Genomic DNA, 27,107 nt, shown 5'->3' on the forward strand with positions numbered 1-27,107 from the left:
AAAAAATATATTCTAACAATATTTTATTCAATTTTTTAACTTTAATCTTTACTCATCTCATCTCATTTGCGAAAACAAACGTGACTTGTTTAGAGAGTGTGAGATGAGAATTTTTTATTTTAAATAAAAATTTAAAATATTATTTTAAAATATTATTATTATTTTGATATTTTAAAAAATTGAATCGCTTATTATATTTTGTGTAAAAGTTTGAGAAAATTGTAATGATAAGATGATGTAAATCTTCCATAACCTCCGATTCAGCATCTTAAAAATTTTCCCAGCCAGTGAAATTGCAAATTCAGAAAATAATATCCACTTTAAGAAATGAAAATGTACTGAACCCAAAGCAAAGATGAATAGCATTGCCAAGAAACATGCTGAAAATATGTGCCACTGACGTGGTCCGATTCAGATACAAAACTGAAACAATTTTTAAAGTTTAGCACTGAATTGGGAAAAAGAAAATTTCAAAAAGCAGAATCGGTATCAGCTGTTGGGGGTATTGTAATAACCATTGGCAGTTGGCTCTGTTTACACAATCCGCTCCAACTCTCTTGCATAACTGAGTGTCTGGTTGATCAGTTGCAGAGAAGGTATTTCCTTGCAAGGTGCAGATTCTTTTGCCTTCTGGAAATATACAAGCTTATTCTTTATCTCCCACTCAGGATGGTCCTGCATTCATGTAACGGATTATGCGGAGTGTAAAATTGAAGGAAGAAAGTATATTTGATTTCTGGTAGAAAGGGCGTCTTAAGTTTTAACTAGTTGTAACATCGTTCAAACTTGCCATATCCAAGAACTCCTGGCAAGTTTAGATATGGCATTCCCACAGAATGCGAAACATGTTCACCATCGACTTGATAATTGTAGAAATAAAGGCCTTGTTTGTTTTCACAACTCCTCTCATTTCATCTCATCTACTCATTACAACTTTTCCAAATTTTCACACAATAAAATAAATATTTCAATTTTTTCAAATCCCAAAACAATAATAATATTATAAATATATATATTTTAATAATATTTTATTCAATTTTTAACTTTAATCTCAACTCATCTCATCTCATCTGTGAAAACAAATGAGGCCAAAGTATACTACTACCAAGTTGGTCAGTAATTTGAATCATTAACAATAATGAGTACCTCCTTGACGTATTCCAAGAGTTCTTGGTTAGAAGAGAACAGCAACATTTGTTGTGCATCATTAATCGAAAGATAATCATATGCCTTCTCACTACATCCAGCTATTTCATCTCTGGAAGCGACAGAATAAATAAATAAATAAATAAAGGCCACAAAATTTTTTTTGCTAAGAAGAAAGGCCTCAACATTAAACATATTTTACTGCATAAATACAAACCTACAAATTAAAAACTGATGGAGTTAGATGAAAAGGCTTAGCAGTTCAATCAATCACATATATCCAGAATTCTAAAGATTGGTTTTCATGTAATACTTCACGGCCATGAATTATATTGGAATGTAATTCAGAATGAGTAATTAACTTACAAAATAAAAACGAGAACGTTCTTAACTTTCTTGTGAGCAGTTTTTTTTTTCTCAATCTCTCTCCAATTCTAATTCATCTTATCCAGCAATCACCAAAGATGGAATTAACCAAATTACCTGACTGTCTTTACCAGAAGATCCATGAAGTAGACGTAAGTCTCGTGGGGCACCGTTTGTCGAGCACTCAACACACGGTTGTAAGCCCCTTCCATGAAGGATTGCTCCAACTCCACAGCATGCTTGATGCAAGGATTCTCCAAAGCAGTGGGTGAAAGAAGTTCCAGTTCAGTATGAAATTCAGCAATTCTATTCTGCACAAGAAGTCTCAACAAGTTGAGACCTAAGATCGGATACTCCTGAGGCGATGATGGAAGGCAGTTGCTGCTCCAAAGGAAACAAATATTCATAAGCATACCTTAAAAAAATAAATACTTTTGTTATCGATAAACAAGAATTTTATTGATGAGTGAAATAGGGATGGATAAATAATAAATGAAACAGCATAAAGAGCGCTGAGTTCTAAGAAACTAAGTAGAAGAAAGGAGTCAACAGCAGTAACAATGTTTGATCCAGATGTTTATTACGATCTAACATTTGATTGTGTGTTTATGTAAGCCCACATTTAATACATGATCTACAGGCAGTCCAGGGGACCAAGAAGACACATGTACATGAGGGTGAGCCCTTGGCTCCCAAAATTGGAAATTACCACTAGGAATATATTTCAATATGGTTTATTCCACAGCAAACTTTCTCCACAACAAATAGGGTTGCTCAATGGTCCCTTTAAAATGGGCCCATCATCCAAGCCCCATCCACCCCCAAGGGTAATGGGCGAATTTTTCCTCCTTTCTAAAAACCGTACGTGCACGGGCAGATTGCAGCCCAAGTTCAGCTGGTATAAATAATATACCCACCCGCTAGCCAATATACTATAATAATATTATATATTTTCAATAAAGATATATATTAAATTTTTCTAATTAAATTTTCATTAACTTTAGAAAAATTTATAAATCCCCACATCTCTTGATTGATTAAAGTTTTCTCTTCCTCACATCTTTCTCTTTCTATCAATGCTCTGCTTCAGTCTTAAAGCAGCCACTGCCACCACCACACCGCTGCCAGCCTGCCACTCACAATGCAGGTATAATCCTCTTTTTCTTCATTTGTCTCTTTCTATCTCCTCTCTTCACGTAGACACCCACAATTACAGGCCACCACACCGCTCTGCTGCCAGCTTGCCACTTGCAAAACAGGTGTCCTATTTCACTCTCCTTTATCTCTGTCTCCACTTCACACAGACACCCATGGTAACGAATTACACGGACGACACCCAAAATTTTACTCGGCCTGTATCTGCCCCCCTTATACAAACTGCCATGGATATGGATATGGTGTAGGGCTAAAATGCCCCGTGCTTAGCCCTAGCAATAAATATCTTCAAGCCTTCTAAAGGGTTGTCTCCTTTTTTTTGGCAAGTAGGATGCCGATATCATTAAACAAAGGCTATAAGAATGCTACCCAAGTACACAGAAGATACAAGAGATGCACCTAGACAACAAAAGGAAAATGGCCAAGAAAATCCCGAAAACTAAAAACACAAGAATCATGAGCATTCATCCAAAGATAAATAGAATTGCGCAAAATAGCTCTAAGATCCTCCATTGGCTTCTCACACACCTCGAAGCTCCAATGATTTCTCACCCATCAATGACCCACATCAAACATGACAGAATAATTTTTCATAAAGTCACACTAAACAAAAGTTATGGCTTTGCAATGTGTATGGGGTTATGTGAGTGGGTGGGTACATTGGATGATAGTATATAAAAAAAGCATTGCACTTTCAGTATGTATTTTTTTTCCTATCACCATGAATTTAGCTGGCTCCACATTCATAAGATGGGTGCCAGACACTTTTGTACCAAATACAAATTGAGACTAACACAGATGAATTGAAGGCAATATAAACTTACCCAACATCCGTGTAATATGGCTTCAATTGAAAGAAATCCCTCTCAAATGCATCTTGATCCTCAGTCTTTACACTGAGAACAACAGCATGCTCATATATATCCCCTGAAAATTCACAAGCACTATAAATCACGAGGAATAACTCAGAAACAAAGAATCGAAAACAGCTACACAGAAGTTATAATCTGCAATATATAGACTCATCAAATAAAATATTATGAGAAGTTTACATAAATACAATGCTTCAATAACATCGTGTCTTGACAAAGTATTAAGACTTCAAACTGTATGTTAATTTAAAAGTTTTATATTAACATATATTCCTGTTCAGTACATTGTACTTAAGGTACATATATCATAGAAAATTATTGTTCTATTTTCAACTGATATATGGTACTATTGTGCAAGAGATTAATACTTTTCATGACTCAAGTTATGATACAACTATGGATGACCCCATCGACATTACTGGCAATTAAGAGATTACAACTTTTCTTATTTCTGGAAATATTATCGTAATGACTTAGGATATACTTGTCAAAGCCTAAGGGATAAAAAGATAATTGAAACATAAAAAAGAAGTGTAATAAGCAGAAAAACTTTCACATAGAAAATTAACACCAAATATTGAAGTGTATAAATTTCATGATTACATCACAGGCAAAAAATTGATATTATCAAAACCCATGGGACAGTGAACAACTGCAATACCAATAACAAGAAAAAAAAAATGACCAAAGGATGTTACTTGCTACGCTTAATTCATGGACCGCATTAGGCGCTTCTTCAAACAGTGGTGGGAGGCTTCTGAATTGTGTCAGCAAGACCTGGAAAATGAAAACACAAGACAAATCCAACTAACTGAGATATTATCCATTGAAAAAAAGGGTTTCAGTTTATGCATGCACTCAATAAATTACACCAAGCTTATCATGCTTGCTCTCATCATAGATAACATCCAACAGAATTCCAAAAGCTCCAAACTAAGCCCAAGTGGCACTCTCATCTGGCCTTCTAGCAATGACACAAAGAAATATCATCAATACTTACCTAATGCTTCAATCTCCACTACAGCAACCAAAAGGTAAAAACTGAAACAAAAATATGGCTACCGAAATAAAGAATAGGTTAGGTCCGAAATCCACAGTTCACTAGGCCATAGATAAAACTGCGGACAACGCGGCCAAAACTCTTGGGTAATATTGAAATGGTATATGCATTAACTATAAGCTCAAACTGCACCAATTCTTCCAACTTATTCAATCAAATGGAACATAGAGCGAATAATGCATGCAATACCACACCGAAAGCCCTAATTATATCTCAAGATCCCAATGCTTTCTAATATAAATTTGGATCCAGATTGTGCAAATCCGTTATAGCCATTACCCTTAAACCCCCAAAACACAAATAAACTGTGATCTACAACTGGAAAAGAAGAGGCACACCAACCCAGAAAACCCAGGGGACTATTAAGCGACGTGTAACGGTATTTGACACGAAAACTGAGTTTTTTTTTTTTCGGAATGGTGTACCTTGAGTTGTGAGAGGAGTATGCTGCAGGTATCGAAGTCGTGCCTGACGAACGCGGCTTTGAAGCGCTCAAAGAGCTGCGAGACCTCTGCGAGCTTCGGATCCATCCTATGCGACTCCGCGTTGTTGATATCGTTTCTCCTTCTACTTTGCCCTTTGTCTTCCCTCCCGTTAATGTGCTTAAAGCTGACTGCTTTTTCTCGCTTTGCTTGTTGCCGAAGAAGTCTGGAATTTCCACTCTTTTTGGTTCATTGGTTTTTTTCCCAGACAAATAAAAAACAAAGCAACCCACACAAATGAAAAATTTTAGACATAAATCTCATATCTTTTACACCACTTAAATAATATATAATTTTATTTTTTTATCTTCATATTTTATATTTCAATTTAATATAAAATATAAAAATAAAATAATTTTAATTTAATATAAAATATAAAAATAAAATAAATAAAATTACATATTTTTAAATAATATATAAGAATATGAGATTTATGTGTAGCACAACTTCACACATATTGGCCAGATTGTATTTTTCAAATCCAACCCGAGAAGGGAGATCCATGTTGCCGAAGAAATAAGGTCATTCGGATAGTGAAATGAAATAAAATGATTTTATATAAAATTTAAATAAAATATTATTAAAATATTATTTTTTAATATTATTATTATTTTAAAATTTAAAAAATTGAATTATTTATTATCTTTTATGTGAAAATTTTAAAAAAATTATAATGAAAAAATGAGTTGAAATGAAACATTTTCAATATTTAAACGGGATGTAAATAATGGACATTGTTGATTTCTTTTTGTTATTAAAACAACAAATGTATTTTAAAAGTTTGGATTATATAATACTCTTATCTTATTATAATGTCACATATAATTTAAAATTTTATAAATAAACACAAATTTTAATTGATATCACATATTATAACAAGATGAAAGTACTATAAAATTATCTAATAATTAGTTAATTAGTCATTTGAAAGATAAAAAAATACAAGATCAATCTATACCCAGTAGTTAAATGCACCATTTCAGCGTCTAATGTTTCTAGAGATGCCTTGTAATTACAAAGCGTCCATTTGCATTCAAAGATATTACAACCGACATATTTTGCTTATTTATACTTTTTTATTGCTTGCTTGATATTAAATTTTTCGAGACAGGAACAAGTCTTGTCAATGATCTTAGATTTGAGAACACCAAAGAACAGACTATATTATCATTATTGTTGGTCATAATCTTATATTAACGGTTAAAATGTTGTTTCCGTATTTTAGTTTGTAGTTAAGATTATAATTTTATTATAATTTTCAGTCGGGGTGGCTAATTGAGGCTTAAGAAGAAATTTAAGTGAGTCATTCATAATTATAATATAATAAAATACAAATTATTATATGAAATATTTTCAAAATTTTAAATAAAATTAGATTTTATTTAAAATTTTTAAATAATTTTTTTAAACTTATATTTAATATAACAACTTAAAATGAGGTATCAATGGAAATTTTGTCTCAATTTAGCAAGATCTTTAAAAATATAAATGATTCATTATATTAAATATTAAATTTAGTATTATGAGGCCTTACACACATTGAAAAATGTAAAAATTATTTAAAATTTTATTTAATGAAATGGTTCTTATTTTAAAAAAAATTAAAAAGAAAAACACCTCACTTTTTATTTTTGGGGCCTTGCATAGGGTGGAGGCCTTAGGCAATGGCCTAAATGGCTTTACACTAAGCCGGCTCTGTTTCAAGTCATAGAGTGTGCAAAACATTGTGCACTACTTTTAAAAAAATGAAAAAATATAGGATCAATATGAAAAAATTATTTATTTTAATAGAAATTCTTGTTGCAATCCGCAAATAGGGGACTTGACGCGCACGCCCAACGTGGCAAAAATGTTGTGTTTTATTTGGCACAGCCACGACATTGTCTTGCTTGAGAGACTCTCCCCCTTCCTCCCGAGACCAGCTTTGCCCAAAAGAGACTGATTTCGTTTGAGCTCGTTGTCGTGCATTAGAGGAGCTATTGAATTCATTCTGAGCCCTAACTTCATCGTGCTTTGGAGGAGTTGCTGCTTCGGCTAATTCCGTGGGAGCCCTAACGTCGTTTTTTTCTCTGGTTTCCTTAGTATTTTCATGATGTTTAGTGTATAAAGATTGACAATTAGATGAATGCATTGTAGGCTTGAGATTGTCATCTAGAGTATGAAGATGGACAATTATGGTTTTGTCGTGGTGGATTTTGCAGATATTATAGCAAAAACTTTATTTTCTTTATATTTACCTCTGTTCTAAACATAAGTAAATGGCATTGTTTTGTTTGATTGCATTGCGAATGTTGATTTTTCTAGGATCTTCTTCCAGATGTGTACTCAGATTCATGACATTCCAAATTAAACTAAATAGGTGCAACTTGAAGTGTACTCAGATTCATTCAAAGTGATTCCATGCATTTTTCTCTATCTTCATGGGCATCCTCTATTATAGAGTAAAAATAATCGAGTTGAGATAGCAGAAAGCTTAATTTTAGAAATTGTTTTGTGCATGGCATATATACAACAAAGAGAAATGCTTCTGTTTTCATGGAAGGTCATTGAGCATGCAATGTTGTTTCATCTCGGTGGTGGTGGAGAACTAAGGACGATACCAATGATGGAGGAGCTGACCACGACTTCGGAACTCAAACTCAAAAAATGAGAGGAACCTTGGCTGGGATGGGTCTACGACTCGGTGGTGGTGGAGAACTGGGGACGACACCAGTGGTGGAGGAGCTGACCACAACGCCGGAGGAGCTAACCACAACGTGTCAACGCTAGATTTTGAATGCACAGAGAGAAACGGAAACACAACTAGACAACGACACAATCATACTCAAATGGCTTCTATACGATTTTTGGGCAGTATGACATTTTGGTCATTCTACCTACATTGGTATGGGCAAAAGACAAAAAAACTGAAGTATACGGGGCTTGATTATAAAGAATCAATGATTGTACTTCTTTTTTTAATAGTAGACTTCACTTTATTTTAAAAGAAATGAAAGACATTTACACACCTCATAACTGTATCTAATATATATATATATATATAAATGGTTTCACATAATACGTGGGGAGATTATTAAAAAAAAAAAGAGGTCAGAATCTACTAAGATGAAAATAATACGGGAGTAAACGACAACTTCCTTCGTGCCGTTTAGAATAATATGTAAACGGCGAAAGGCACGAAAGCTGGTGTAGTTTTATAACATGCGCATCGGTGCGTACGAAACCTCCCTTATCCATTAGCCCCCATCCAGTTAGCGCAGACACAGTACCCCAGACTCCAAAACCCAACCCCTTCCGGGTTCCAAAACAGAGCTCAACCTCAATGGCAATGGCGTCCTCCGCCCTCACTTCCACACTCACCCCTCCTCAATGTCCCTCCAATCCTCCATTTTTATCCTCTCCTCTTGCCCAATTTCCATGTCCTCCCGCCGTCTCATTCTCCCACAGCGTCGGCCTCAGGGCCTGCCCTTCCATCAAACCCAAATCACCTTTCTTTTGCCGGATCAGAAGAGACTTCGGATTCTGTGTCAAGGCCCAAACCTTGGACTTTTCTGGTTCGTTCTTCGAAGGCGGGTTCGGGTCCGATGAAGACCCGCCATCCCCGCCCGGTCCGGGGACTACGGATGTCGAGGAAAAGGAGGCGCCTCAGTGCCCACCGGGCCTTCGTCAATACGAGACCATGGTGGTCCTCAGGCCAGACATGTCCGAGGATGAAAGACTCGCTCTTACCCAGAAGTACGAGGAGGTAAACAAAAAAAGAAGCGTTTTTTTTTTTTTTGTAATTGTTATTGCATTACATTAATTCGCACACTTACAAGCAAATTAATTCTTGTAAATGTTTTAGTAGAAACTTATAAACTACTCGAACATTGCTCATTGGTGCGATCACTTATGCTGAGAAGAAAGACTGGCTTTCTGTATAATTTTCCAGTTAACATATGCTAACATTGTAAAGCTCATAAGACTATATATATATATGCTAACGTTATTGTACAGAATGAAAGCTTTATTCTCGACTCTAAGAGGATTTTTGTGAAAGTCATCATAATTTAATTTGCTTCTCTTCGATGGAAGTTTTATTTTCACGGAGTGTATCCTAATTCTTGACCTAATTCTTCTTCCGATGATCGATGCAACCTCTGATAAAAAAGATATATGCTAACATTGTTAAGATTGTGAGAAATATGGTTTGAACATTTTGTTGGTCTACTTTGGATGAAGCTGAGGTTTAACATTTGACTAGGATGTCTGGGTAAACCAGCCAAACCGAGGTTTAACGTCCATCCTCTATTCAGACCCTGATTTTTAAAAACCAGTAAGACTTTTTCCAGAGTGAAATGGAAGAATGATGCTTGAGGACCTGGGAAAGGTAAGTTCTTGGGCAAAAAGTGAATGGCTTGAAAAGCACAACGAGGTCTTGCTAGAGCTGCTTTTTATGAATTCTTCTTACATTTGGGATTCTGGGTAAGCACCATCTAATTTGATAATTGTGCTGAGTTTTCCAGTTGCTTGTTGCTGGGGGTGGCATGTATGTGGAGGTATTCAACAGAGGGGTCATTCCACTGGCCTATAGCATCCAGAAGAAAAACAAAGCCGGGGAGTCTAATACTTACTTGGATGGTATCTACCTTCTCTTCACCTACTTCACAAAACCCGAGTCCCTGGCAAATCTTGAGCAGACACTAAAACCAGATGATGATGTTATCCGATCAATGAGTTTCAAGATAAGGAAGAGGAAATTGGTTTAATTCGAACTGTTTGGTTTGGATTTCAGAGGAAGATTATTAGCAAAGAAAATCTTGTATGCACGATGTAATCTCATTGGCCATGCATCTCACCTTCTTTCCCTTCTTATTGAGATTTTTAATTTCTGTAATATAGTTGGATTCATGGCAATAGAAAATCTATGCAGGTGCTAGAAGCTGTGGATGTGCAATACATGATCATATATTTGGAAATTTTACATCCCTCTGCTTTGCTTGTTTGTTATCTTCCGTTGGTTGCGTTTGGATTGTGAGGTGATCTCAGATATTCTGTGAATAGTAATGAATAATAGTGAAAAGTAGGTAAAAAGTAATAATAAAATAATCAATAATAGGAAAGTATTCTCACTACTCAAACTAGCCAGAGTCTACCGAATACCATAGGATAACAATTGGGCTGAACTTTCACTCTGTTAAAAATTTATTTGGAAATCCGCTTACTCACACACTATACACATCATTGGCGTAGATGACTACCAGAGGATAACCATTGAGGCCAAATTGTGAGCAGCATAACGCTTTAAATATGTTTAGAATGCACTATTTTCACTGTTACATGGTCATCTAAAGTAGTGTCCTTTGGCCTCTATGAACTATTTCTCATAAAATCTCCCTTCATTGTTGGGTTGTGTCAATTTCGAACCATTCATATAAGTTAATTACAAGGCTTTTGTACTAAAGTCTGAACATCTCTTACAGTGCTCCAAAAAGAGTAAAATGTTATGCAAAATGATTGAAACACGAGAGAAAAAAGGGGAAATTCACGGGCTACTAGGATTTCTTCCATAATTTTCCGGTGGTTGTATCAAGACTCAATGCTATTGCTCTTACCATTCTTTGATTATTGTATACGTTCTTTTGTAACCCAGTATACACAAACCTCGGAGTGGGGCCTTGCTTTCTGGCATGAGATCCAATTGCGTTATACCCTTTAACCCATATCTTATTGATATGTTGTTTTTAGGTAATCCCTTGATCCGCATATCTTTGGTTTCACTTTCTGGGTTATCTTGTTCAGACGAGTCATCATCCACCACAAGGGACCCTGCCTGCATACCTTAGCAATAAAACTAAAGCCTCCCACAAGGCAAGTCTTCTGATCTTCTTGATCTACAGCCATTGTGAAAAATAATCATCCACCTTCTTGGCAAGCACTACTCATAAAACCACTTCCACTTAATTATAATTAAACCTGAATCATGAGATCACTTAATAGTGTCCGCCTTCAATGATAAAATGTTTTAGGACTGATTTGGTTACACAAAACTAAACTATGTCATGATAATCATTACAATTTTTTTAAACTCACGCACAAAATATAATAAACAATTCAATTTTTTTAAATTTTAAAATAAAAATAATATTAAAAAATAATATTTTAATAATATTTTATTCAGCTTTTAACAATATTATTCATATATTAAATATTTGATAAAAGAAAAAAAAATTAAAAAAAGGATGGTGTGTGGAGGTTGTATGAATAGTAGGAAGTCGTGTAGATTTTTTCCCTTATATAATAGCAACTGGGTTCACCTTTTGTACTGTAAAGACAAAATTTTCCGCAGTTGTCTAACTTCATCGGAGTACTAGGAATTAAAAGTGGGAGAACTTTGTTCATTTAAAATAGATATGTGAACTTAGCAGAAGCATTTTTCAATCGCTGGAGAATCTGATATATTGCTCAGTCCGAAATCATACCCACTTTCTGATGGAGAAGAGCTTGCTTCATAATCCACCAACAACAGTGAGATCTCCTCGATTGAGCTAAGGGACACTCCAACGTCAAACTGCATCCTGGAGAAGTTTCTTAAGGAAAGTTGCACCAAGTAGGACCATAAAAAAACATGAAATACATTACAAATGGAGCAGATCTTTGATAAAAGTAGATGTTGGTCTCAAGTCTTGTACACTACAATACTTAGAGCACTAGTGCTTAATTAAATTGTTTTTGTTTTAAATGACTTTGAACATGAGACACAATACTATATGCTTTGCATTTGAACGCCATTTCACAACACTTTGACAGTTGATTTCCTTTCTGGAAAGAGAAGATAAACCCTGCTAATGTGCTTCCTCTTTTAAATTTGAACTCTAACTCAACATTTTATTTCTATTTAATTAAATATTTCATGTATTCGGTATTTTGTATGGTGAGTGAACCATAATTAGAAATTATAAAAATGAGTGATTGATTTATAGACAAACTCATACAAACTCATAGAGTATTAAACTTTTGATGATGTTAATTTAAACAAATCTTTTCTGAGTGGCTGATTAATGATGAAATAAAGAAAGCATGGATCGGACACATGAGCACTCGTTAATCATGCTTTATTGATGCCTCAGTCAGCGACTCATGCGATATTTATGCAATGATTAAAAGTTTAAAAGGACAAACGTCATCATTTTTGTGCAATGAATTAACGAATATTTCCTTTCATTTTTAAGAAAAATGGGTTCTTTGATTATAATATAATTATAGAAAAGAGGAAAAAGGAATTGGCCCAATAACGACCACTCGAAGTGTTAGGGTACCTCCCTGTCTTCTTTTGTTTCCCTCACCATTAAATGAAACTCAGTAGGATATGTAAGAAAGTTTATCCTCATAAGATCTCTGATTTTATTTTATTTTGCTTTTCCCCCACATAAACTGGTTTGCAGTGAAATGACACTTTCTGGAAACATAAAAGCATTTAGTAAGTTAGGTTGGAGATATAACTCCATGAAACCTTCCATGGAGAAACATACATGCTGACACCAAAATATCTAAGGTAGAAATGCTGCCAATTTTTCGAAGTTGACTTAAACCCACCTTGCTAACTACAAAATGCTTTAATTTGACATGCCAACATTGAATAAGAATAACCCATCCATGATCTTTGACCTAAAGCAGGAGAGACCTACAACAAAGGTTCACAAACTTGTTTGCAGGTTAGGCCTTTTCCAGCAAACTCTCGGCAAAGAAAAAAAGAATCTGCAGAATTTCTACAGTTCGCAATTGCTTTATCTGAGTCTTTTTCCATATATCATATATCAAAACAATTCCCATTTCTGTGTATATCAATTAAGTTTAGCATTAGTCTAAGCACTGAAATAATTCATGATTAAGGTGGCCCATGCATAATGCTTGGTCTGAGGGCCTAGAATTTAGTGGAGTAATCATGGGCTCGTCCCATCATGGAAAGGAGAGCATATATACCATCATGTGAAAATGAACTCAAAAGGTCTTTGTTTTCTCATTTTTTAATAACAAAGTTACAATTGTTAATGAGTTTCCAAATCTTCCAGAAATCTTTTAGTACCTCTCTTTCTCTCTCTCTCTCTCTCTCTCTCAAGTGTGTGCGTAAAGAACACGGGAAGATTTTTCGCCATAAATACAATCAACAAAGCCTTGGTAGCCCTCCTGTGTCTTGGACTCGATGGGTCTTCCTCAAACTCCTGACCCACACCTTTCTCAGGCAGTTCAACTCAAACTTTACCAAGCTTTCATATTCTCAATTCCGATCCTTTTTTCCATTATTCTCCTTCTGCTGTTTTACTTGTTCTACCTCAAGAGAAGGGCTTCCAGTCTCTCATCTCCTCCACCAATGCTTCCAACAAGTTCTAATCCTGCTAGCTCTTTTGCCTCCGTAAGTCCTCTTTCTCTCTCATACCTACATGCAAGCACACTGTTGGAATATACAAAATCACATAGAGGAATTGGAACTAAAATCCCGAGAAGCCAAACAAAGGGTTCCATCTACTAGTAAAGCTGTTAGTTGACAGTTAAGTTAGTTATGCAGATAAGTTGAGTTGGCCACATGTCAAGCATTGTATAGTCATGTTAATCAGTCACAAGTGTTAAATAGATCCATTTGTATAGTTATGAAGACTACGAAGTTAATGAGAAGTAATTCAGTTTTCTTCCCTCAAGTTCTTAAGTTCTCTGTTTTCCTTCATTGGATTTCTGTTTTTAGCAATTTTACACACACGTGCAAATAGAAAAACAATATTATGTTTCATTTTTCCTCGTTGCTTTTATGGAGGCTGGAGGTTTTTCATGTCAGTGAGTTGTGCTGTTTTGTTTGAACTTCACGGAAGTACCCAAAAATAAGATATTTATTGTACATGCAGATCATCAATGTGCAGTTAATACTTAATCATACACAATTTTACAGTGCTATGCCTGATCTCTATGAAAGTTTTTCACAGATTAGATGATAGCTTGTCTTTCTTAATCCAATTTGTATCAAATTTTATCTTTCTTCATTTTTTTTTTTCTCTACAGTCTTGTCAAGTGGGTTTGAAGGGAAATATCAAGGACAAGCTTTCACTAATCTTATTCGAGGAGGAATTAAGGACAAGGGAATGGCAGTATGTTCTTTTTACTGTCTCCTCTTCTTCTTCCTTTCCAATTTTCCTTTCTTTTGATTCAAATATGCGTACGTTTAGACTTTAGCCAAGTTCTTGCCGTTGGAGTAATGCGGTCTTTAATCAATTATTATGCCCTACAACACGTGCACTTGATGGAGGTATATCACATCCATAAATTCGAAAAGCCCAATTCACTATAGAGATTGACCACTACTAAAGTTTCTCCTTTATGAACTTCACAGATGGCCTTGGAACGAGACAGACATCTTTCAAACCCCTAAAATTCATGCAGAGTTGTTCCTGTAACCAATTATGGCCCAAAACGTCTAGCTAGATAGAACTTTCGTTTTTTTTTCACCTCCCATTTAGAATCTCTAATGACATCCACTGTTTTTCAAAAAGAGCCCCTCTGAACATGATTGAATGGGAAGTAGAATATATATATATATATATATATATATATATATATATGAGATATGACGTTTTTGGACTTGATTAAAGTGAGTAAATCTTAAAATGGAACTGGGTATTTGGTATTCAATATTCTACAGAAATAGTAGCCTATCTAGATAAGAACAACTTATTTTAGAAGTACAATCTACAGGTTTTTAGCCACTGAAGTTTTATCCGACTCTTTGTGACAATCGTGATTGCTTGTGTCCCCACGTCACGTTGCATTTGATTATCCCCTGTTTGCTGCGCGTTTCTGAACCTGGATGCTAAGATCAGGAAGATGGATTTTCTTCACTATAACATAAAGTCTAGCAAAATCTGGACTGCTCATGGATCTCAAATTATATGTTTGCATTGCAATATGCCAATTAAGGTGTAGGTTGAACCGAACTAAGGAAATTTCTGCTATATTTTTTTCACAGATGTTGTGTTTGCCTTGGAGAGTTCGAGATCAAAGAAGAGTTGCTCCAAATTCCACTATGCAAGCATGTGTTTCATATTGAATGCATCCATCTCTGGCTGCACTCAAACTCAACTTGTCCACTTTGTAGATGCTTGGTCACCCCCACAAAACTTCACAATCCTCCTCCACCAAGTATATCTGAGCCCCTCCAGCAAGATAGTTCAACTTCTACCCATACCCCACCGACCCAATCATCGGAACAGCAGCAGCAGCAGCAGCAGCAGCAGCAACAACAACAACAAGACGGTGCTATGTCAAACATCACTAATTCATCGAGAGATCACACTCTGATAGCTATTGAATGAGGATCATCTAGCGTCTTGATAGACTCTGGCTGATTACTTGACTTGACCATTTGCAAGGAGAATGGGATAGTTCGTAATCAAGAATCAGTAGTTTTACGTAGCAGAACGCCATAAGAGATTATGAAAAATCAGGCATTTTCCAAGTTGGAATAGAGTGATTAATTATACACAAGTTTTGTAGGCATGCTGACAGGCACATGCCTGATAACATTTACTTCTTCTTGATGTTTTGTTGCTCTTCCAACATTTTTTAAGGCGGTTGATGTTAGTGGTAGGAAGGCAGAGTAGTGATCGGCATAGTTTTGGATAACCTCATTAGTGGTTTGTGTAATTTGCCTTTTGTCTCGAGAGTTGAAAAAAGAGTGCTAGTGCCATGCCGAGTTGTCTTGGACTATACTTTTTGTTGTAGGAACTCGAACAATTAGAATAGGTAAAACTAGAAAATGTTCAAGAATACATTTTTCTAGCTTAATACTTTCAATAATTCACCAAAAATCAAATAGAAAGATAGAGTATGGCGATCCAGTTCCCCGTTTCTCTCCCAGCTATAAGTCCCTTTGGCCCCAAGTTTTTTTTTTTTTTTTTAAAAAAAAAAACCGATCTATAGCTTTCCGACCAACCCTATGAAGCAAGTCATCGTACGAGAAGTTATTAGGCCGCTGATCCTTTGGGTAGAGTTGGTGGTGTGCCAAAATGATGGGCACGTATTCCTCACGCACCGCCTAAAGTGGCATGTGGGGTCCACGCACCTCTAGTCCCTAAAGCCATATCCGCTACTCGCACTAGCCCAATTGATTCCCCACCCTTAGATCCTTTAGATCTGTCCAATATGGTTTTGACGTCATCAGCACGTGAGTCTCGCATGTTGGCGTAGATTTCGCAGTTTCACGGAATTCTCCCAAACTGTTATTAGTCTATTTTTAACTCTATCTTACTCATTTTTTTTTTTTAAATAATATTACGCATAAATATCGTACAGTTATTTTAAAAAATAATATAATCTATTATTAAAAAATTAATTTTTTTTTTCATATGAATCGCTTATTTATTTATTTTTTTTAAAGTGATTATACGGTACTTACACATTCACGACTGTAACTATCATTCCTCTTTCTCTACATTTAGAAGCTGACATACCCTAATATGCAAAATGAATAGTAATTATCACAACCACTCTCATTATCCCTTGGCAGTCTCTTCTTGCTACACCCCACGAGCTCCATCTTTTTTACTTCATCCCCCAACGTGAGAACCCCACATATCCTTTGGGAGAGTGTAGTGTTTTGCACGACGTGTAATGCAATGCAATTTGATTTTTTGATCTAGCATTTTAATATAAGAGTTGTCTTCCTTCACCCAAGTATCGTGAGGATGAGGAAGCGGATCTCCCCAACGATTGCTCCAGAACAACGATAGTGCAATCACGCCAATCGCCATGGTCTCTGACCTTGAGTTCACAATCTATTTGTTAACTAAAATTGCCACTTTGTGCAGCTCCCGGCCATTGGGGGGGGGATTAGGAAATATTTATTTGTTTCCAATTTTTGTCTTTTATTTTCTTTTGTTGTGTACTAGCTAGTTTTAATCAGTTTTTGTCGGGATCCTCCACCTTTTACTCATATATTCCTCTATCTGTTAATCATTATATATAGAGGTTGCTTAGGGAAAAAAAAGAAGGAAACGATAGGGTCTAGACTCCATGCAACAACAAAAATGCAAAATAGTAAAAAGATGCAATGAAAAAAGCTCTAAATCCCAGTTCCTTTTCACAAGACATTCAACTTCTGCTATGCTTATTTTGATCTCTCACAAACACATAGCACAAAGGCTGGCCTATATAGTTTTCCAAAGTTTACAGATAAACTATATAGTGTTCCACTCATATAAGAGCAATAATAGTTTAGACAGTAAAAAGAAAATCTACTAATTTCGATTCCCAAGAGGAAGAGAAACTAGCCCATAAAGAGCCAAAGCTAGACATGTCGAAGTTGCAGTAGTTTTGAATGGTATTCTTCCTTTATCATTCCTCAAGACCATGGCTTCGTAAATTGGCAAGGCATTCAGCACTACAAAACCTGCTAAGAACATCTGCAGAAACAGACCCTCCATTTTGCTGCCTCTTAGAACTTGTAAAAACCCCATAAGAAATGATACCAAGTTGATAATGGCTGCCGTTATTAGTGGCACAAACATGTTTGATGAGGCTCCAAACTCGAACATACCTTGTCCATATCTTTTGCTTTGTTCATCATCGATCACTTTGCTGGTCAAACCGAAACCATATGTGGAAATGCCTAAACATTTGAGGAAGAACTCGAGGCATCCATACCCAAAGGCTGAGAGCCCCTTTATCATCCACATTCTCTGATCGTTCCACCACTTTTGAAGTGTTCCTTCCCCTATCAAAAATTCAAGGAGATCTTGTCCATAGGCTCCAAGGACAAGAAACACATACAAGATAAAACTTGGCTCTGACAGCTGCACCATATTTCACCAATAAGTAAAATCCAAATGGATAAAAGGTCGAAATTGAAATGGAGAGGCTTGGTTTACATCATTGAAACGATTGGGTGAATGAATTAATTAAAATTTTTTGTCAACTAGGTTTTTAGGATAATCACCAAAAAATAAAATAATTAAAACAGCCCCCTCCCCTTTGACAACCAAAAAAATCAGTAATAATCATATTTTTCAAAAGATAATATTTGGGTTTTATTCAAATTCAAAATCTAATATCAAATTTATATTAAAAGAAAATTGATTTTAAAAATAAAAAAACCTTAAAAGCTTGACCATGAAAATTTCTTAAGAGGAATTATATTTGCAATCATGGTGTTCAATCTCTGAGTACTCCCTTTGAAAAAAGTGGATAAATCTGAGACTCACATGAAAAAGTTATTTTTTTAATGGTGGCTCCCACTTTTTTTTTCTCAAAAAGAGTATGTGGGGGGGACTGCACACTCCGAGACTGTGTATAGCATTATCCATTTATTAAAGTTCAAAAGCTATATATATGGAAATGTGCTAGTAATATTTTCCTATTCATAAAAAAGAGACTTATATTAGTAGCTAAGAGCATCCTCTTTGACTTAGGCATACTCCAACTTTAGCTAAAATTTAGCTAATATGCCCTTAAAACTCCTACATTGGATTAGACATTCCTATGTAAATATGTTGAGCTAAGTAACTTAGCCAAATGAATTTTATATTATTTCTTACTCTTTTGTAAATATATTTTGTATATATTTTAATATTTTGTATTTGAAAATGAAGTTAATTTAGGTTGATAGATATACTTTATGTATTTTAATACATAGATTGTTGGAAATTATGAAAATAAAAATAAAAAGTATTTAAAAATAAATAATGCATTAAATAAGTAGATAAAATAATTAAAAAATAATAATATTTCATTATTATAAAAAGTGATATGGCTAATTCAATATGTAGTTCAAGTTTTGAGTGATTAGCCAAAAGGTAAAAATCGACATATCAGTTAAACTTGTCTAAAATCTTGCTTAAACCAATGAGAATGCTATAATAAAATTTAAAAATAAAAAACTGCAACCTGTAAAAAGCATACCTTTGGAAATATAGAAAGTCCATGGAGAAGGCATAGTTGGGGGAGGAATGCATAGAGGGTGAGAGGAATAAACCAAGTGGGCCAGAAACAATAATGAGCGTAGGCAAGGCCCATAAGAGGGCCCAAGTATCTAGTACCGAAGCTTAAGGGACTAAAACTGGAGAAGGCAACCTGGAGACCGCCAATGGACCATCGCTGGAGTTGTTTTAGGACATCGACGAGGCTGATTGGTGCATCACCTAAAAAGGCTGCCCTCTTAGGGCTGCAAAATATGGACCTCCATCCCTCGCATTGTAGTCGATAACCCGTGAAGAAGTCCTCTATCAGTGATCCATATCTGAAGCCCACCTATATATCCAATTTGTACATCCAATCCATTTATTCTGCTTTGAATTACATTGGATTGAGATTCTTGATTGTTTGTGAATGGTTCAATACAAAGAGAAATATGTATAGTATTAAATGCATATCTGGACTTCATACTATTAGAAAACCCTATGCGTGTTGCATTAAATGTTGTACAATCTACATTTTACCTCTATCTCATACCAAAATTTAAACATAATTTAATTAAATGATCAATTCATTTCCAATTAAATAAGGAAAAACTAAGAGCTTTCCAAGATCATTGTTTAATTGATGATTGAACCATGTGCTATAAATGGTAAACGTTTTTTGAAAGAGGTTTATGATCAAGTACTGAAATAGTTTACGGTTTACCATTTGTACTAGTTTATTTACCTTTTTTAAACCTTTGCTTCTTATGCTTCTGAATTTGATCAGATCAACCTCTATCACCCTCCATTACTATTTGACGCGTGTAATTAAAAAAAAAGCTATTAAAAAGTTACAAAAAAAAAAAAGAGGTAAAATTGATAAATAGCAGGTCTTGCTTCCTAGCAAATTTAAAGGTTTGAACTACTCCAAATAAAATGAGCTCAGATCTCTAGTTTTTTTATATAATTGAAACCTACTAATTAACACTACGGTGCTAAATAATAAGAAAAAGCTTACCTCATAACCCCATTTGGTCTTATACTCATAGTTACACCCTGCAACCATGTGTGCCAAGTCCAAAACTGATTGGGACTGGATGGACTTGTCAACAACACTGTCGGGGCCAAGTTCGGGGATCTCCGGTGGCACAATAGTTGATGGGCCGCCAAAGAAAGCTCGCCGGTTGAAGAAACATCCGGTTCCAACATAATTAGGGCCCAACATTCCGTCCAATCCCAAGAGATTACAACAAAATTCTCGTTTAGATTCACAACTATAGGTATCGTTCTTGTTGATCCCATGAAAGATTTGAGGGAATTGAACATACGCCAAATTGGACTTGAGTTTAGGGTCTAATAGGTAACACAATGCACGAAGAGGTGTTCGTGGGTCATTAGAATACATGTCACAATCCAAGTTGAGGATTATGGGTGCGTTGGTCATGGTGGCTGACACTCGAAGCTTCAATACATGATGACAAAGAGAAAGCAAATTTATAAATACATGAAAATTAATGATAAAAAACTGTTAACTAGAAATAACATTGTGGAGCTTTTTGACGTAGATACAGGAAATTGAGCTTACCATGACATTGAGGGCACCTGCCTTGAAATTGTGGGGTGAAGTCTTGATCTTTTCCCTAGAGACATATATGAGGTTTGGCATCAAATGGTTGGTCGCGTCTTTGTTTTTGCCACTCTCTAATAAGACCTGCCCATGGTTGAGTTAAGCTGCCAATTAATATCTAATTAGGAACTAATCAACTTAAAACAATAAGGAAAATGCTATTTGTACGTATAATTCTTACTTACACAACAATACGTGTTGACGTATCAGTTATTGAGATTTTGAAAATTATGGAATTTAAAATTTAAAAATTTGAATTTAAAAAGAAAACTGACGAAATTAGATGTAAGATTGTAAATAAAATTGTAAGTACATGTAGCACTACTCTTGATATAAATGTAGATACCTGAATGACAGTGGGGTGATCTTGACGGGTAAATCCATGCTTTGTCCATTTGCTAAAAGCCTTGCACTCTAGCTCCTCAGTGATATACTCTTCGCCAACTTTCCTTTTCTCAAGGACTTCCTCTATCCTTTCTTTCATGCTTTCATACATTTTCTGTGATATCGTGCATTGAGAACAAGAGGAGTACTGATAAGTTGATAAATGAATGGACAATGAGATAGTCACATTAATCCAATGAAATCAGACACAGAGTTTCTCAAGATAAAGTAGAGAATGAAATATAAGGAAATTAAGGGACGATCATCATGACCATCAACAGTATTCAATAATTAAGGCATTGAGTAATGCCTAAAGAATAATTGTATTTTAGAGTCTTTACACCACATACTATTCTAGTGACATAATTTAATTTAAAAGATAAATTTTAAATTTTAAATATTACAAATCAAATTATGCTATGCAGATAGTGTGTAGTGTAAAAGTCTTCAAATACCACTACTCTTATATAGTTATAAATGATGAGGGACCAGAGCGCCTAAACCTCCTTTCAAGCTCCCCCCTGTCCTCTAAAATCATGTTGGCCAAATTGTCAGCCCCCTGAAAATACACAAGGTTAAGGAGAAAGGTAAAAAGAAAACCAATAGGAAAGCTAGACTTAGTCCTGTGAATACTTGCAAAAATAGTCCCCTTAACTTTTTGGCCTCACATTCAATGGCCTTAGCCCTCGTTGCGTCAAACCCTGGGCCCGTTCTCCTGTATGGCTCCCCCTGGTAATCATAGATGGGCCGACTCCACGCAACTGCCAGGAAGGGTCCGACACTTGTGAAGGGTAGGCACCGCCAAAACTCCTTACAGTCACTTCCCCTCTACCCGAGGCAGGCCTGGGCTCCGTTGTCTCCTTAAACGCATTCAGGAAGACATCCCCAGAACTTCTCGGTCCCCGACCTCAGGGATTGTTGTCTCCTCCAAGCGAGGCTTTGATGTCCCGGGCTCAATCCACTCGTCCTCGGGTCACACAGGTGAGTCCTGTGAGCCAAGAGACTCTCGCGCCATCTTTTGCTAAGGCACGACATTTTCTCCCCCCTCCAGGTTGGGCACCTCTTCCCCTTGGTCAAGAGGCACCTCGAATGTGGGCTCATCGGAGGCGAAGAATAAGGCAACCTCGGGCATAAAGGTCCGGTTAAAAGGGGGCGAAGGTCATGGAGACCCGATCTTCGCTGAGATCAACGACAAGGGGATGTCCTGGGCTGCCTTCATTAAGGCCGAGACTCTTGCTTGCCGCAGCGGAAGTGTCAGCAATAGAAACATCAGCCAATAACTCAAAGGGAGCACTTTGTGACGCCTCGATGACATCCTCGAAGGGTACCACCATTGTCGAAACCCCCATCGACGCAGGCTTAAAAAGGCCTTAAAGAAATACATCTCGGGAAGCGGAAGGCTATCTCAAGAAGCGCGGACTCAGGACATAGGAACGGTCCGGGATGGAAAGGTGGCGATAGATGTTGGAGTTGGTCAGCATGGCGTCTGATATCGAGGACTGCCTTCGACCTGGCCTCCCCCTGATTGGATAGAAAAATGGATATGGACTTGTCATCCGGCACGGCTGCCCAATCAACTCGAACCAGGAACTCCTGGTGGATAGCCTCCCCTTGGGGATATTCCCAGCCCAAGCCCGACACAGAAAAGAACCGTTTGGTTCAATCCTTTATGTGAAAAAAGCGCTTCTCCAAGCCGGCGATCCGCTTCTAACCACGAGCGTTGAAACAGCAAAGATGACCCATCAAGGTGCAACACCCTGTACACAGAAAGGAATTCCCTAACGGTCAGATTGGGATACTCCTCGATCTCGAGGCTCAAGACCAGGTGGAAGACCACACACCTCACTACCAAGAGCCACCATGCATTCTGGTGGAGCTAAGCGAGCACCAAGCCAAAAAGGTCCAAGACATCGTGAATGGGGCGGCAGAACTTTAGAAGAAAGAGGGTCACCTTCATTGCTAGGCCAGCATCGTTGATGGTCGTGGCACGACGGCCCAGAACCTCCAAGACGACCGATTCAGGAATGCCAAACGCTTCCCGTAGTGTACAAAGGTCAGCAGGAGAGGCTATTGACTCCCAAACCCGACCATTGAAGCGCGGTGGCTTCTCTCCAGCAACGAATTTCACCCTGCCTTCAGGACCACCAGAAGTCCCCTCAGGGCGTAAGGAATGATCCTTCTTGGGGTCAGATCGAGGAACACTCTTGGGAGCCCTTTGAGACAAGCAAAATGTGGAAATCAAGGACGATTAACGAAGAAGGAAGGGATTCGAAGTAGAAGACAAGATGAACACAGAGATGACAAGCTCTCGAGAAGAAAGCAGAGGGAAGTGAAAAATGAGAGGGAAACGAGATTTAAATAGAGACTCACACCAATTTTGATGCCCAACGCACGAAGTGATAGGAGTCGTTAGAAACGAAACGACATGAGCAAATCCTGAAACTCACATGCAATAATGATATAAATAAACCACGCACATGCCCCGAGCACAAAAAATGAAGAGATAGAGTCATGGTAGTCGCGTGGGAGGCGAACTGTCACCCCACGCATGACAATGTGGCTGTAGCCCATGGTAGTAGGTAGAGTCATGCCGACCATGATGAGCAATTTTTGAATTCTCACCGCACGTGTGTGCTGGAAATTCATGGGGTATTGAGAAGGGGACTTAGCTGCCTACTTGGGCAGTGTGAGGTTTGGCCCCCCTTAGGGCCCAAACTGGTCAGTAGAAAGCCCAGTACAAAAACAATAAAGGGAAGAGGACTAGGCTGGGCTTGAGGAGGTCCTTTAGATGCGTTGCTGGTCACATCACTCGCTCAGACCACAACCCACATCACCGACAAGCAAGCATGCTGCATTAAATGGTCTAGGAAGTCAGCATGCAACGACAGAGCCAGACATCCACTCACCTCTTGGAAAAGGTAATGTGCGCACCTCTCAACCCTCACTTGTCGTAGGGGACAGACTAGCGACCCATGCACAATGTGGCAAGGTGACGACTAACATGACAGGAGTAGAAACCTGCCACCAGCACAGTTTCCTGTACACCATTCCACGATCTGCTAGCAATGGGCGAGACCACCACGGCCGGTTATATAATCATTTCTTGGGTTCGAGTAGAACTCTCTGAACACTCTCCTCTTATATTCATACCCTAAGAGATAATTCTAACTTAGGTATCGGAGGTGTCCCACACCACCCCGAGCCCTCATCTCCTTGAGTTTTGCAAGTCTCACGGAAGGATCGTTCAAAGACAAACTCAACAATTATTGGTCATAGGTACTTAATTATCTCTTTCGGCCATATTTATCACGTCTTGCATGGGGGCAAACTCCTTTTCTTGATCTTCGAACTCTTATGTTTTCTTTTGCCTTCTCGCAACTTTTTTCATTGTTTTTGTCTAAGCAAGCACTTGGCCTAATCAATGAGAACCTCAATTTGGGTCTCAAATGTTTAGGAGACAACCTTAGTTTGGAGAGTTTTACTTGTTTAATTTATTTTATTTTTTAGAAAATACTTGTTTATTTATTATATATATCATTTCTAGGTATTTTTAATTCATTTGTATTGCTAATATTTATGTAAGATCTATGAAATATAATTTAAAATCAATAAAATATAATAAAAGCAGATTTTTTTTTTAATAATGATATACACAACACGTTGTATAATATATTATATAATAATATTACAAAATAGAATATTTTTATAAAATAATATTATTTTTATAAAATATTTTATAAAAATATTTCTTATTTAAAATATAATTATATAAAATATTATAAAAATATTATGTGTAAATATATATATATATTTTTTTTACTTATCTTACAAACAAGTACTGACAATTGATTGATTTATATTCCATACAAGTACTGACAAGTACTTCGTCACGAGCACAAGTTCGGCTTATACTGTCTAGTGGACACGGTACGATGGAGATATTATGCCAAACACCTTTTTCTGACCTTCTTACTTTTCTGTTTTGTTTCGCCTTCTCGCAACTTTTCACATTTTTTTGTCTGAGCAAGCACTTGGCAATGTCAGCCTTCCGAAAGTTTGAGAGAGACTCTTCTTCCCTCTTCAGTGGGACTCATTATCGGAGAGATTGTGTTTTTTCTCTCCTTCTTCTACCCTCGTCTCCCTCTCCTCGTCTCCCTCTCTTTTTCATTTTTCCATTACTTGTACACTTTTAAAGTAGTATTTTTTTTCCTCTAACTTCCACCGATTCGGTTTTGCATGGTCAGATCTGCTATTTTCCAGCCGCTATCTGCCTACACGCACCCCACCACCCTTTCTTACAGCTGCCGATCTACTGGAATGGAGTGGAGACGCGCCAAAAAATTCAGTGTGTGGCACTCACGAATGGTTTGTTTTATTATTTTATTATTATTTTTTTATTACTATTCACAAAATATTTAAAAATATATCATACTTAAACGCAATCTAATTAATCATTGTGTTACTTTCAGATCATCAATATCTTGTGCAGACCTGAGTATATCATCAATATCATCATTAATCAAGGCGCTCAACTCATTACTTAAACAAGACCTCACAATCTATTTACAATATATCATATTTAATTACTCGATATTACCTGAATTTCCTCCATATCATAAGACCATGAAGAGTGATTTGTTGCAAAATAAGCTTCTGGACTCCTCTTTATTATATTGTTCTTCTTGCAGAATGGTAACCAGTGATAGGCAAATTTAGCAGCCTCCATGCAAGCAAAGAGTGTCACCTGCGATCCTCCATCATCTGATACATAAACTGAAATTTTCTCCTTCGGATAGTCATAAGCCATGACCGATAAGGTTGTACTCACCAGTCTTATCGGCGGCTCCTTGTACGGATCGGCAGTACATATAAACACGTCCAGCGCCGGAAAGGATGAAGAAGATTTTTCTAGGAATAATGCCTTCTGGAGATTTTCAAGATATTCATCACGATAAACGATGGTCACGAGGAAACACTGACGAGTGAACTACAAGAAAGCAAGAAAAGTATCAGAGACAAAGAATGAGAGGGAGATGAGGAAAGATGTTAAGGTGGTGGAGTGGATGAGCTTGAGTGCATGGCGATAGAGCAGAACTAAGATGGCACAGAAGTAAACTGACGCAAACATGTGGTTGAAGGCTGTGCGACGTGCATGTCTAAGCCTGTGAAGGAGAGGAGCACGCGCGAGAGAGGTACCCAGGCTCTGATCCATGTCTTTTGGTGGTGTACAGCAGTTATAGAGGAGTGATGATGGGTGAGGATAAACCGGGGCTTAATTTATTGGCCTGTTTAGAATATTCTTTTTAATTATGAAAAAGAAGTTTATTCGGAAATGATATTTCCATCTACAGTCAGGTCTCAAGAAAAGCTATCGATCGTAGTTTTTTTCTTTTTACAATGGTTAATAAATTTTTTTTAATGAATTTGTGATTTTTTTAAAAAAAAATTAAGAGATTTAAAAAAATGTTTGAAAAAAAAAAAATGTACACTTCTTGATAAGTTTTTTCAAAAGGGTATAACTCAATGGATCCCAATAAAATCATTTGGCTTATTTTTTTTCATTCATTTTTTTTTATAGTCTGAAATATTTTTAAAAAAATTTACAATATCATTATTAGACCCATTCTAAGTTCTTCTCAAGATAAATTATAAAATTTATCTTTTTCTCACACTTTTGTCAGAATTTTAAAAATTTATCTTTGGTTGTTTACAACAAATGCTCACTTGTTGATATCTTTTTTCGTTGCCTCGGTTGATATCCACTTCTACGGAGATGATTATATATTGAAGTAAAAATATAAATATTTTCTTGATGTATTGGTAATTTTTATTGATTGTTTTAAAAAAGATAATCTGTAAATCTATTATTATTGATAGTGAAAGTTTTAATTGAATTAGGTCGCATAATTTTTCCCTTCGCCTTAGAATGTTTTTTATGTAAAAAATTTATAAAAAAATAAATATTTATAACAAATTATTTATAATAAAAATAATTATTTATAATAAAAATCAACTCAGATAGAATATTTATTCTTATATTATTTTCTATTAAGATTTGAATGAGCCAAAAGTGTTGTGACTGTACGTAACGTTATCTTA

General features: G+C 36.4%; 4 protein-coding genes across 6 annotated transcripts; 2 read left to right on the top strand and 2 right to left on the bottom strand.

Moving 5' to 3' along the window:
- Positions 1 to 334: 334 nt before the first annotated feature.
- On the bottom strand, positions 335 to 5,331 carry LOC109002083 (26S proteasome non-ATPase regulatory subunit 8 homolog A-like). Its single transcript, XM_018979678.2, has 6 exons — positions 5,025 to 5,331; positions 4,238 to 4,316; positions 3,492 to 3,594; positions 1,630 to 1,893; positions 1,147 to 1,258; positions 335 to 675 (listed from the first exon to the last, which is right to left on the bottom strand). Exons 1-6 carry the CDS (start codon positions 5,127 to 5,129, stop codon positions 535 to 537), a joined length of 804 nt encoding a protein of 267 aa, XP_018835223.1. The 5' UTR covers positions 5,130 to 5,331; the 3' UTR covers positions 335 to 534.
- A 2,968-nt stretch (positions 5,332 to 8,299) lies between these two features.
- On the top strand, positions 8,300 to 10,070 carry LOC109002084 (30S ribosomal protein S6 alpha, chloroplastic). Its single transcript, XM_018979679.2, has 2 exons — positions 8,300 to 8,826; positions 9,587 to 10,070. Exons 1-2 carry the CDS (start codon positions 8,404 to 8,406, stop codon positions 9,827 to 9,829), a joined length of 666 nt encoding a protein of 221 aa, XP_018835224.1. The 5' UTR covers positions 8,300 to 8,403; the 3' UTR covers positions 9,830 to 10,070.
- Positions 10,071 to 13,263: 3,193 nt separating this feature from the next.
- Positions 13,264 to 15,799, top strand: LOC109002085 (probable E3 ubiquitin-protein ligase RHA4A). Its single transcript, XM_018979680.2, has 3 exons — positions 13,264 to 13,473; positions 14,112 to 14,197; positions 15,073 to 15,799. Exons 1-3 carry the CDS (start codon positions 13,264 to 13,266, stop codon positions 15,416 to 15,418), a joined length of 642 nt encoding a protein of 213 aa, XP_018835225.1. The 3' UTR covers positions 15,419 to 15,799.
- A 1,356-nt stretch (positions 15,800 to 17,155) lies between these two features.
- On the bottom strand, positions 17,156 to 26,326 carry LOC109002086 (cellulose synthase-like protein G2). Of its 3 annotated transcripts, XM_035687854.1 has the most exons (7): positions 26,129 to 26,326; positions 25,606 to 25,995; positions 20,971 to 21,123; positions 20,583 to 20,708; positions 20,016 to 20,459; positions 19,002 to 19,349; positions 17,156 to 17,896 (listed from the first exon to the last, which is right to left on the bottom strand). In XM_035687854.1, exons 2-7 carry the CDS (start codon positions 25,813 to 25,815, stop codon positions 17,342 to 17,344), a joined length of 1,836 nt encoding a protein of 611 aa, XP_035543747.1. In that variant the 5' UTR covers positions 25,816 to 25,995; positions 26,129 to 26,326; the 3' UTR covers positions 17,156 to 17,341. The 3 variants fall into 3 exon arrangements, with proteins under 3 accessions (XP_035543747.1, XP_018835233.1, XP_035543748.1); XM_018979688.2 differs by having other exon boundaries at positions 25,606 to 26,326; XM_035687855.1 differs by lacking the exons at positions 25,606 to 25,995; positions 26,129 to 26,326 and having other exon boundaries at positions 20,583 to 20,728; positions 20,971 to 21,061.
- Between the last annotated feature and the right edge of the window lie 781 nt (positions 26,327 to 27,107).

This window comes from Juglans regia, chromosome 2 (assembly GCF_001411555.2).
Source record: "Juglans regia cultivar Chandler chromosome 2, Walnut 2.0, whole genome shotgun sequence".
NCBI lineage: Eukaryota > Viridiplantae > Streptophyta > Magnoliopsida > Fagales > Juglandaceae > Juglans > Juglans regia.

Excerpts from the sequence above, each read along its gene's own strand:
- LOC109002084 (XM_018979679.2), top strand. The coding sequence starts at position 8,404 with ATGGCAATGGCGTCCTCCGCCCTCACTTCCACACTCACCCCTCCTCAA. Across the intron at positions 8,827-9,586 it reads TTACCCAGAAGTACGAGGAG|TTGCTTGTTGCTGGGGGTGG; the intron begins GTAAACAAAAAA and ends TGAGTTTTCCAG.
- LOC109002083 (XM_018979678.2), bottom strand. The coding sequence starts at position 5,129 with ATGGATCCGAAGCTCGCAGAGGTCTCGCAGCTCTTTGAGCGCTTCAAA. Across the intron at positions 3,595-4,237 it reads CCATGAATTAAGCGTAGCAA|GGGATATATATGAGCATGCT; the intron begins GTAACATCCTTT and ends GTGAATTTTCAG. Across the intron at positions 676-1,146 it reads TCTTGGAATACGTCAAGGAG|GACCATCCTGAGTGGGAGAT; the intron begins GTACTCATTATT and ends ACATGAATGCAG.
- LOC109002085 (XM_018979680.2), top strand. The coding sequence starts at position 13,264 with ATGGGTCTTCCTCAAACTCCTGACCCACACCTTTCTCAGGCAGTTCAA. Across the intron at positions 13,474-14,111 it reads CTGCTAGCTCTTTTGCCTCC|TCTTGTCAAGTGGGTTTGAA; the intron begins GTAAGTCCTCTT and ends TTTTCTCTACAG. Across the intron at positions 14,198-15,072 it reads TTAAGGACAAGGGAATGGCA|ATGTTGTGTTTGCCTTGGAG; the intron begins GTATGTTCTTTT and ends TTTTTTTCACAG.
- LOC109002086 (XM_035687854.1), bottom strand. The coding sequence starts at position 25,815 with ATGGCTTATGACTATCCGAAGGAGAAAATTTCAGTTTATGTATCAGAT. Across the intron at positions 20,709-20,970 it reads ATCACCCCACTGTCATTCAG|GTCTTATTAGAGAGTGGCAA; the intron begins GTATCTACATTT and ends AACCATGGGCAG. Across the intron at positions 19,350-20,015 it reads AGACCAAATGGGGTTATGAG|GTGGGCTTCAGATATGGATC; the intron begins GTAAGCTTTTTC and ends TTGGATATATAG.